This window comes from Mya arenaria, chromosome 3 (assembly GCF_026914265.1).
Source record: "Mya arenaria isolate MELC-2E11 chromosome 3, ASM2691426v1".
In the NCBI taxonomy this organism is placed as follows: Eukaryota; Metazoa; Mollusca; class Bivalvia; order Myida; family Myidae; genus Mya; species Mya arenaria.
Window position 1 is genome coordinate 4842261 of NC_069124.1, and position 13164 is coordinate 4855424.

Below are 13164 nucleotides of genomic sequence, written 5' to 3' on the forward strand. Positions count from 1 at the left end.
CAGAAACTGATGTGCTCTAACGCGTTCCACTTAGTACTGCAATAAAGCATTTCATTTACAAGAGGAACCTGATTTAGACTTCATAATCTATTGCAATAAAATCCTTTCCATCAAGACATGATGTTTATAATAACAGATAAAAAGTATTGTTTGTTTTGTTAAAGGTCCATTAGCTTCAGTGTTGGTGTAAATAATGTAAAATGCTTTTGAAAATTTTGAGAAACAAGAGATGTTTGTCAAACATTATGCCCCCCCCCTGAGGGCCATGTTGTCAGGATTATATGGACAATTGAATGAAATATGCATGGACCGAAATGACAGCTGATTTGTTGCCGTTAAGGCAGTTTTAAGATTATGACCATTAAAGTGTGAGGATAGAGTGTGTTATGACCATGACCTTTGACTCTATGAACTCAAAATCCAGAGTCATCAGCAGGTCACCAGAAACCTAAATGTCAAGTTCGAGGGCCATGGGTGCAGGCATTGTCAAGTTATCACACAGACAAGTTTTTTCGTTCAAGGTCACTGTGACCTTGACCTTTGACCCAATGACCCCTTAAATCATAAGGGGTCATCTACAAGTCAGATGCAACTCCAAGTCAAGTTTGAAGGCCATGGGTTCAGGCATTGTTGAGTTATCACTCGGAAAACCTTTTACCATTCAAGATCACTGTGACCTTGACCTTTGGCTCTATAAATCCTAAAATCAATAAGGGTGATCTACTGATCAGGCTTAACATCCATGTCAAGTTTAATGATCATAGGTTCAGGCATTGTTGAGATATCAGTGGGAGAAGATTTGTTAACTTTTTTGCGTTAAAGGTTACTGTGACATTGACCTTGGCCTGATGACCCCCAAAGACGATAGGGGTCATCTACTGGGCAGGCCCAACCTTCATGTCAAGTTTGATGACCATAGGTCCAGGAATTGTCGAGGTCGCTTTCAAGGTCACTGTGACCTTGACCTTTGACCCCTTAAATCAATAGGGGTCATCTACTGGTCAGGCCCAACCTCCATGTCAAGTTTGAGGGCCATGGGTGCAGGCATTGCTGAGTTATCACTCGGACAACCTTTTATCATTCAAGGTCACTGTGACCTTGACCTTTGGCCCAATGACCCCTAAAATCAATAGGGACCATCTTCTGGCCAGGCCCAACCTCCAAGTCAAGTTTGAGGGCCATGGGTGCAGGCATTGTCGAGTTATCACTCGGATAACCTTTTACCATTCCAGGTCACTGTGACCTTGACCTTTAGCCCAATGACCCCTAAAATCAATAGGGGCCATCTTTTGGCCAGGCCCAACCTCCAAGTCAAGTTTGAGGGCCATGGGTGCAGGCATTGTCGAATTATCACTCGGACAACCTTTTACCATTCCAGGTCACTGTGACCTTGACATTTGGCCAGATGACCCCCAAAAACCATAGGGGTCATCTCCTGGTCAGGCCAATTCTCCAAGTCAAGTTTGAGGGCCATGGGTGCAGGCATTGTCGTGTTATCACTCGGACAACCTTTTACCATTCAAGGTGACTGTGACCTTGACCTTTGGCCAGATGACCCCCAAAAACAAAAGGGGTCATGTACTGGTCAGGCCCAATTCCAAGTCAAGTTTGAGGGCCATGGGTGCAGGCATTGTCAAGTTATCACAAGGAAAACCTTTAACCATTCAAGGTGACAGTGACCTTGACCTTTGGCCCGATGACCCCCAAAAACAATAGGGGTCTTCTACTGGTCTGGCCCAACCTCCAATTTAATTATGAGGGCCATGGGTGCAGGCATTGTCGAATTATCACTCGGACAACCTTTTACCATTCAAGGTCACTGTGAACTTGACCTTTGACCTGATGAGCCCCAAAAACAATAGGGGTTAGCTACCGGTCAGGCCCAACCTCCAAGTCAAGTTTGAGGGCCATGGGTGCAGGCATTTTCAAGTTATCACTTGGACGACCTTTTACCATTCAAGGTCACTGTGACCTTGACCCTTGGCCTGATGACCCCCCAAAACAATAGGGGTCATCTACTGGTCAGGCCCAACCTCCATGTCAAGTTTGAGGGCCATGGGTGCAGGCATTGTTGAGTTATCACTCGGACAAGCTTTAAAATTATTTTACCATTTAAGGTCACTGTGACCATGACCTTTGACCCGATGACCCCCAAAATCAATAGGGGTCATCTACTGATCAGGCCCAACCTTCATGTGAAGTTTGATGACCATACGTCAAGGAATTGTTGAGTTATCACTCGGACAAGCTTTGGTCTACCGACGGACCGACCGACCGACCGACATGCCTGTGCAAAGCAATATACCCCTCTTCTTCGAAGGGGGGGCATAAAAATACCAATGGAAACAGTTATAACATGAAATCACTTGAATTATTTACCAAAAATAAATGTGGAAAATAAAACAAAACATGATTGTGCTGGAATCAGGTATCGATTCCTAGTCTTCTGCAGTTAGGGACCCAGGAGCTATTACAGAAAATAATGTTACAATAACTTAGGGGCACAAGCTTTTGACATTCGCCCCTCCCTCAGAAACGAAATTAATTTAAATAGATCAAAATGTTGGCAGGGTGGTTTGGGAGTACTCAAACTAGAAAACTATAATATATATTTCTGGTTAAAATGGTGTATTTTGAGGGTATTTATTTTACTTTTTTCTCTTCCCCAAATCTGCTAGTGTGACCATATCCACGGCAATATGGTCAACATATATTTTGATAGAGTAACAAAAAATATGGACACAACTTTAAATTATGGCAGAATTGTCAGCATTGCAGTGAAATTTGTCAATATTGAAATGTTAAAGCCCTGGGTCCATTTTCACTAACCCCTCAAGTCTGAATTTGAGACTCATACGCAGAAAAGCAAAATCTTAATGTTGTTGTAAAAATGCTATGATAGTAGCAAAAATGTTAAAGATGTTTTACCCATACCAAATAATCTGTTCTACTGTTCTGCAATCTAACAGATATCTTTTGTAAAAAAAGCTATATTATAGATTATTAGAAATAATTAAGATTTCAGGTTTCTGAACCTGGGTATCAAACTACGACCAGAATACAGAATACCGACCCTGAAGTTAAGTTGAAACCTACTTTTGAAATAGTATCTTTTTTGTTGACATCAGGTAAAACGCTAATATAATGTGTTCAGGTGACCTAATGCAACCAGCAATTTATTTCTTTATTCGTAAATATAAACAAATGCATTGGCAAAAACAGAAGTGTGGCATAAAAGAAATTCTTACATCTGCCAAAAAGTAAAATGAATTCCCATTTTTTCTTGCTTAACATTTATATTATTTATATTGGTTCCTTCAAACAAAGATATAAAACAAACATTACCAGATTTTGTTCAGCCTGTGCTTGTCTGCCCGCGTGTAACAGACACAAGGTTTTGTACATGTCCTCGATGCTTGTGGTATCCATGGCGACATCAAAGCGAGAATACCAAATACGGAGAACGTGATGTGGAAACGTGTGACCCTCTATCAGATGCATCTGCCACGGAGACATACTGTCAACTTCGCTTGGGTCCAGAATGAAATCTGTGAAGACAAGCAAAACTTGTAAATCCATATCAAGAGCCCTTTTGCAATAGTAAACTGTAAGTCTGTTGAACAGCTTAATCATTAAAGAAAAATATCATTGGTTGAACTTGAAATAAAACTTCATTGCCATTGGGCCATTGAACCAAGTTGAAAGAAAATCTAAGTAAGGGCATCGGATTGATTTTCTTGCAGGCCTGATAAACTTGCAATGACATGGTAAGAAAGGAAATGTCTTAACAGTCTTATAACAGTCAGTGATAACTTAACAGAAAACAAGAGAACAAATTATGTTTTTTACTTACTCAAGGTCAAACAAAAAATAGACACCAAATGGCGACATGTCGAGCCTTATTGAAAGAGCCTTTGACACAGACATGTATGGAGTTGGAGCCAAATGTGTGCTTGCCAAATTATGCCTCATGATGGTGAACCTCCATGGCAAGTTTTTTGAGAATCTTTTAATGCATGGTCAAGATACAGACTGGATAAAGCACAGCCCAGACCAGTCTTACCAACAGTTCTCATTTTGACATTTAACTTCAAACTCAGTGACCTTTTAGATGCAGTTCTGGGTCTTGTGTGTGACGGGCCACCTCAACATGGTGAGTATTTATGGCAAGTTTTTTGTAATTCCTATAATGCATGGTCCTTATACATCCCAGACAAGGATATTTTTAACCTTTGACTCTAAACTTGACCTTGATCTTTGATCTTCTTGTGTGAAACATGCTGTCCCATCACATTTAACCTTTATGAAAAGTTTTTTTTTGAAAATCCTATAATGCATGGTCAAGATACAGCCTGAACAAGGATCATTTCAACCTTTGACCTTTAAGCATGACCATTACCTTTGAGGTACAGACCTTGGTCTTATGCCCAACATGCAACCTCATCATGGTGAACCTTCCTTTGCAAGTTCTGTTGAAAATCCTATAATGCATAATCAAGACACAGTCCAGGCAAGAACCATTTTAACCTTTGACCTTGACCTTTGAGATACAGACCTCGGTCTTGAGCAGGACACACCACTTCTTCATGGTTTACCTTCATGTCAAGTTTTGTGAAAACCCTATAATGCATGGTTAAGATAGCCCGAACAAGGAGCATTCCAACCTTTGACCTTTAACCTTGACCTTTGAGGTACAGACCTGGGTCTTGTTCGCAACATGCTACCTCATCTTGGTGAACACTCTTGGTAAGTTTTTGGGAATCTTTTAATGCATGGTCAAGATACATCCCAAAGAAAGTTCAGTCAAGACGGACAGACTCTCGCAACCACTCACATACCCAGACAACCATTGTGACAACTTTGTCATGCTTACTGCAAGCGGGCTCCACAAATTGAGAGTCAGAAAGGCTACTACTTAGCATTACTTACTTCGTATACACATTTTTGCCAAGATGATCTATACAAATGCCAATCATACTGACATAAGGAATGTTTTTCCATAAAGATCACTATGATAATATTTTCATTTCCAGCTAAAATGAAAAATGTCGAAAGCTTTAGATTAACGGCTAGCATATGTTTCCCAAGGGCACTGTATAACTAAAGAAGTGTCTATATCCTTCTGTAGGCATCAATCAACATCAACATAGTGAATCTAACAAGGTATGTCTTAAAGATGTTATTTTCTAAGGAAACTCTTTTGTGTTATAACAGATGATCCTTGTGCTTCTTACAAATTGGCCAAGGGGGATAACTCGATCATTTAAAGCCAGAGTTATTGGACTTCCTACTAAATGCCAGTTGTCATCATGTATGTAAGGTCCACATTGATATCTTTAACTCTATGCAAACTATGGCCAGCATAATTTTTTTGCTAGCCACCACGAATAACACAAGCCCTGGGCAAATAATTTGCTTCTTTTCGTCTTCATAAAAACATAAAGGGAACTCATTAAACATCCTAGATGTGTTTTCACCTAAAGTTGAGCGACAAGCATGCCACAAGGTGATCTAACATTTCAACATCAATACAGTGATGATGTTTTCAACCCAAATCCTGTGATCTGTCTAGTCTGGACTATGACAGTTGCCATCCCACATGGCTGACACAATATTGCTCCTATCCCACTTTCATAACAATTCCTTTTGTCCAAGACTGATTTATAGGCAAGTAACTACCATAAACAGCTCATTAACAAATCAATGAATCCTCAACCAATCTTTCCATGCATGAAGAAACAGACTGCTGTAATCAAATCAGACAATTACAGACATTTCTTTGTTCTTTAGATGATATCTCAGCTTTATTAAAAAGAATTAGCCACAATACATTTTAAATGTAACATAAATTTTTATGCTATTTCAAAATGGTTCTTTGTTCCTTTCATTTGGTTTCACTAGCAAAACTAAAATTGACCAATCAAAATTTGTCAATCAAAGACCAGTTGACAAATAATATCCTGTCAATTTAAACACTACAATGTAGGTGACCATAACAGTATGTCAATCAATGACCAGTGTCAATCACAGACTAGTGGACCAAAATAGTATAATATTCCACAAGTAAATAATTGAACATATTTGTATTATTCAATGGTTTACCTTAGTGGATTAACATACAAATTTTACACGTAATAAACAGAAAAGCTATTTTCACAATAATACGATTAAATATACTTAAGGACAAGTTTTGCATAGGTTTTCAATAGCAAAATTATTGGAACAAAAGGACAGCCATAAACGGATTATCAATTTTATTTTTTACTTATACTGTATAAATGTTTGTGCAAGACAATCTTTTGAACCAGTCCATGTTTAATAAACATGATTACATTACCCATAATTAATCACGAGCACCCTCGATTTGTCTAGTATGCCATTCCTAGGGGGTGAAAATATACTTATTTCAATAGATTAATGAGAAGACATATTGCCCACCAGGATTCACTGTTTGTTAAATGTGAATAATACATAAATGTGTTAAGAACGATTAGTGAAACAAATGTGTGTAGGCAATTTGATATTTCTAAGCCAAAGAACAAGTGCAAGTAGCGTGGACCTTAAATGTCCACAGACACAATATAACATGTCTATGATGGTAATATGGCTAAGTTGGAAACATTTCTATGCATCCTTGTTCATTAAATTGACCATTACACCAAAAAGCAAGCAGTATGTACACAAAAAAATGTAATGAATTGTAAACTTAAAGATGCGTATACCTTTAAATGTTATTTGCACATCGACAGTGGATATTTTATAAAAAAATGAAGATTTTGGACTATGGCCTTTATTTTTTACCTTTTGTTCTTCCCATATAAAGAATCAATTAAACTATGTCCGGTTAAAAAATATAAACAAGGTAAATGGTTTGTTTTTCATTTTTCAAAGAAACAGTGTCATTCCAAAAGGCATAATTTGTTGTCAGCATAATTTGTTGTCACCATAAATCATCTTATTGAAATTTAAAAATACAATGTTATGAGCTTTTAAAATATATATCCAGTTTTACAACTAAATGAGATAGCCCAGTGTTTATTGAACTGTTTCAAGGAAATGGGTTGTCTTACATTGTTCCAAAGAAACTGTATCATTCTAATTGGCGTAATTTGTTGTTACCATAAATAATACTTTATTAAAACAAACCTTGCTGACCATAAAAATATACGTGTATAAAAATACACATCCAGTTTTTGTCTACATGACAGCCCTGTGTTTCTTGAACTAATTCGTTGAAATGGCATGATTCCTCATTATAAACTGTGAGTATATTAAGCATATTTTGACAAACAACCTACATGTGCACAAGTTGGTGGGAGAAGCAAACCCAGGCGCCTTAGCTAGGGCCATTTTGGGATTACGATGCCTTGGGGATAGGTGTGGGAGGGAGTATTTTAAATTTGGGGTTTTTGGTATGACAAAACCTTCAAACTGTCAAAATTTCATTATGCAACTCCCTTCTTGCTTACAGTCAGCTATGTGCCTGAAACCCATTAAATAAAAGTGGCTGATGATGATCACACATTTGACACGAACAGAGATATTCATATGGCACAGACACCATGATTTTTAATGCCTGACTGTAAATAAAGTGCTTGCAGATTTTTTTTTTAAATGGCATGTATGATTTGCAGCTGACAAGTGTCTGCATTGTATTAGAGACAAATGGGAATATGACAGGCTTCAAGCATCACACTGCTGCTATATATGGGGAAAAGATATCACATTTCTTTGAAGGTCTAGCCCACTCAATGGCGGGACCAAATGGTTTTTAGCAACTCATCATGGATATAGGCCATGTTCCTTTAAGTGGTTTTGATTAAAAAATTCCAAGAGCTTGCAAAAAACGAGAACACATGTTAGTCAGCACATTTTCTGGATTATTTTTTTCACATCATTTTTCATCAAAAGCTCATAGGGGATAACTTTCAACATTTGTTTAGCTAAGCCTGACAAATATGTTAATCCTTTTTATTTTTCAAGCCTTCATGATCCAGGATTGCATACAGATAAGACATGTCATGCAAATAGCTACTTTTTCTCTGAAATATAAACTGATGCTTAATTGATGCTCAATGTGAACTAAATTACCTGCATACACTGGCCTAACTAGGCTATTACATAATTATACCATTAATAAAAAGCATTACATCCTCAAGTCTAGGTGACATGACACACTGACTTGGTTACCTACTATCCTTAAAACACAAATAAAGCCTCCTTTGCTAGTGTGTCAATAAATCCCATAAAAAGAATAGCCAAACTTAGATTTCAGTAACTTTAAGCCTGTTTGACCAAATGTTGATTTTAAATGATTGGCGTACTTGCCTGAGTAATATATGGCCTAAATGATTGATTTCGACAAACAAACAAGAATAAAAAAGTACACCTCTTCTTAACACTACCAGCAGTAGTCACCTTAGTGAAAGAACTAATATCTGCTTCTATCTATATATGCAATTATGGAGTTGTTATATTACGGTGACAACTGCTGGTAAATTACAGTAGCACTGCTTATGGGCTAAGTACACCTCTTCATAACAATACTAGCTGGCAACTTACAGTAGCACTGCCTATGGGTTAAGTACACCTCTTCATAACACTACCAGCTGGTAACTTACAGAAGCACTGCCTATGGGTTAAGTACACCTCTTCATAACAATACTAGCTGGCAACTTACCATAACACTGCCTATGGGTTAAGAACACATCTTCATAACACTACCAGCTGGTAACTTACAGAAGCACTGCCTATGGGTTAAATACACATCTTCATAACACTACTAGCTGGCAACTTACAGTAGCACTGCCTATGGGTTAAGTACACCTCTTCATAACACTACTAGCCGGCAACTTACAGAAGCACTGCCTATGGGTTAAGTACACCTCCTCATAACAATACTAGCTGGCAACTTACCATAACACTGCCTATGGGTTAAGAACACATCTTCATAACACTACCAGCTGGTAACTTACAGAAGCACTGCCTATGGGTTAAATACACATCTTCATAACACTACTAGCTGGCAACTTACAGTAGCACTGCCTATGGGTTAAGTACACCTCTTCATAACACTACTAGCCGGCAACTTACAGAAGCACTGCCTATGGCTTAAGTACACCTCTTCATAACACTACTAGCCGGCAACTTACAGAAGCACTGCCTATGGCTTAAGTACACAACTTCATAACACTACTAGCTGGCAACTTACAGAAGCACTGTCTATGGGTTAAGTACACATCTTCATAAAACTACTAGCTGGCAACTTACAGAAGCACTGCCTATGGGTTAAGTACACCTCTTCATAACAATACTAGCTGGCAACTTACCATAACACTGCCTATGGGTTAAGAACACATCTTCATAACACTACCAGCTGGTAACTTACAGAAGCACTGCCTATGGGTTAAATACACATCTTCATAACACTACTAGCTGGCAACTTACAGTAGCACTGCCTATGGGTTAAGTACACCTCTTCATAACACTACTAGCCGGCAACTTACAGAAGCACTGCCTATGGCTTAAGTACACCTCTTCATAACACTACTAGCCGGCAACTTACAGAAGCACTGCCTATGGCTTAAGTACACAACTTCATAACACTACTAGCTGGCAACTTACAGAAGCACTGTCTATGGGTTAAGTACACATCTTCATAAAACTACTAGCTGGCAACTTACAGAAGCACTGCCTATGGGTTAAGAACACCTCTTCATAACACTACTAGCTGCCAACTTACAGAAGCACTGCCTATGGCTTAAGTACACAACTTCATAACACTACTGGCAACTTACAGAAGCACTGCCTATGGGTTAAGTACACATCTTCATAACAATACTAGCTGGCAACTTACAGTAGCACTGCCTATGGGTTAAGTACACCTCTTCATAACAATGCTAGCTGGCAACTTACCATAACACTGCCTATGGGTTAAGAACACCTCTTCATAACACTACCAGCTGGTAACTTACAGAAGCACTGCCTATGGGTTAAGTACACATCTTCATAACACTACTAGCTGCCAACTTACAGTAGCACTGCCTATGGGTTAAGTACACATCTTCATAACACTACTAGCTGGCAACTTACAGTAGCACTGCCTATGGGTTAAGTACACCTCTTCATAACACTACTAGCTTGCAACTTACAGAAGCACTGCCTATGGGTTAAGAACACATCTTCATAACACTACCAGCTGGTAACTTACAGAAGCACTGCCTATGGGTTAAGTACACATCTTCATAACACTGCTAGCTGGCAACTTACAGTAGCACTGCCTATGGGTTAAGTACACATCTTCATAACACTACTAGCTGGCAACTTACAGAAGCACTGCCTATGGGTTAAGAACACCTCTTCATAACACAACTAGCTGGAAACTTACAGAAGCACTGGCTATGGCTTAAGTACACAACTTCATAACACTACTAGCTGGCAACTTAAAGTAGCACTGCCTATGGGTTAAGTACAACTCTTTATGACACTACTAGCTGCCAACTTACAGTAGCACTGCCTATGGGTTAAGAACACCTCTTCATAGCACTACTAGCTGGCAACTTACAGTAGCACTGCCTATGGGTTAAGTACACCTCTTCATAACACTACTAGCTGGCAACTTACAGTAGCACTGCCTATAAATTAAGTACACCTCTTCATAACACTACTAGCTGGCAACTTACAGTAGCACTTCCTATGGGTTAAGTACACCTCTTCATAACACTACTAGCTGGCAACTTACAGTAGCACTGCCTATCAATTAAGCACACCTCTTCATAACACTACTAGCTGGCAACATACAGTAGCACTTCCTATGGGTTAAGTACACCTCTTCATAACACTACTAACTTACAGTAGCACTGCCTATAAATTAAGTACAATTCTTCATAACACTACTAGCTGGCAACTTACAGTAGCACTGCCTATAAATTAAGTACACCTCTTCATAACACTACTAGCTGGCAACTTACAGTAGCACTGCCTATAAATTAAGTACACCTCTTCATAACACTACTAGCTGGCAACATACAGTAGCACTTCCTATGGGTTAAGTACACCTCTTCATAACACTATCAGCTGGCAACTTACAGTAGCACTGCCTATAAATTAAGTACACCTCTTCATAAAACTACTAGCTGGCAACTTACAGTAGCACTGCCTATAAATTAAGTACACCTCTTCATAACACTACTAGCTGGCAACTTACAGTAGCACTGCCTATAAATTAAGTACACCTCTTCATAACACTACTAGCTGGCAACTTACAGTAGCACTGCCTATGGGTTAAGTACACTTCTTCATAACACTACCAGCTGGCAACTTACAGTAGCACTCTTATGGGTCAAGTACACCTCTTCATAACACTACTAGCTGGCAACTTACAGTAGCACTTCCTATGGGTTAAGTACACCTCTTCATAACACTACTAGCTGGCAACTTACATTAGCACTGCCTATGGGCTAAGTACACCTCTTCATAACACTACTAGCTGGCAACTTACAGTAGCACTTCCTATGGGCTAAGTACACCTCTTCATAACACTACTAGCTGGCAACTTACAGCAGGGTTCAAATTTAGACTCGCATACTCACAAAATGCGAGCGGCATTTGCAAATTGCGAGTGGCTTTTATTCAAGCTCGCAAAATTTTGCGAGTGGTTTTTTTCTAGACCACAAAATGTTAAAAGGAAAGTAGAATAAACATTAACTTTGCTACAAAGTCGAGTGTAAACAATCTATAAGTGGCATCACTACCAGTTAAGAGACAACAATATGGAGTCACGCTCTAGTAAGTTTTCAAAAATAGAACAAATACGGAAAAGGCCGAGTTTTATCTCGAATCTTTCCGGGGATGCTCCGAGGTGTGCATAATACAAAGTGAAAACAAATGAGTTGACATGACGTTATCACCAAGCTCAATCATTGGCTAAATTTAGCGCTTTCGCGAACTCTCGTAAAACCCCATCAACCTTTGAATATATCCACTCAACTGTCAAAGTGAATAAATTTCCGATATATTTTATAGTCCAAAGCATCCATGCTACATTTACTGTTGCTTTTATTTATTCTAAATTTATACTGTTATTGTTTTTAATACTTACAAACTTAATCAGTTAATGAAATCTGTAGCGTTCTCGCCGAATGGGAATTACCCGATGGCGAGGGTAAATATACCCCCCTCAAAGTGAACAATGTCAAATTATTGGACAGCTTTGTTATCAAAAAGCGGCCAGCATCCGATGAGTCATCTGTACCCACCTCCCCACCCCCCACCCCCCAAAAAAAGAAAAGAATAAGCCAACTACAATTTATAGTAGTTGAGTCACTCAAGATGGATCCTTTTAATATTCATAATATGTCTAAGTTGTAAATATCTACTTTAATTAGACAATATTATAAGGGAATAAAGAAAATAATAAAATTGCAAGTTGATTTTTCATTTTGCGAGTTGCCTCAAAAAGCACTCGCAAAATTTTGCGAGTGCTCCTCAAAGTTAAATTCGAACCCTGTTACAGTAGCACTTCCTATAGGCTAAGTACACCTCTTCATAACACTACTAACTGCCAACTTACAGTAGCACTGCCTATGGGTTAAGAACACCTCTTCATAACACTACTAGCTGCCAACTTACAGTAGCACTTCTTATGGGTTAAGAACACCTCTTCATAACACTACTAGCTGCCAACTTACAGTAGCACTTCTTATGGGTTAAGTACACCTCTTCATAACACTACTAGCTGGCAACTTACAGTAGCATTTCCTATGGGCTAAGTACACCTCTTCATAACATTACTAGCTGCCAACTTACAGTAGCACTTCCTATGGGCTAAGTACACCTCTTCATAACACTACTAGCTGCCAACTTACAGTAGCACTTCCTATGGGCTAAGTACACCTCTTCATAACACTACTAGCTGCCAACTTACAGTAGCACTGCCTATGGGTAAAGAACACCTCTTCATAACACTACTAGCTGGCAACTTACAGTAGCACTTCCTATGGGTTAAGTACACCTCTTCATAACACTACTAGCTGCCAACTTAAAGTAGCACTGCCTATGGGTTAAGAACACCTCTTTATAACACTACTAGCTGCCAACTTACAGTAGCACTTCTTATGGGTTAAGAACAACTCTTCATAACACTACTAGCTGCCAACTTACAGT

At 38.8% G+C, this 13164-nt stretch overlaps 1 protein-coding gene across 1 annotated transcript in view; it reads right to left on the minus strand.

The window, feature by feature from the left end:
* Positions 1–13164, minus strand: part of LOC128227200 (gem-associated protein 5-like) — a 143680-nt gene that overhangs the window by 9688 nt on the left and 120828 nt on the right. Inside the window, exon 25 of the mRNA XM_052937500.1 lies at positions 3346–3548. Within this exon, the coding sequence (XP_052793460.1) occupies positions 3346–3548 (203 nt within the window). The remainder of the gene's footprint in view (positions 1–3345; positions 3549–13164) is intronic.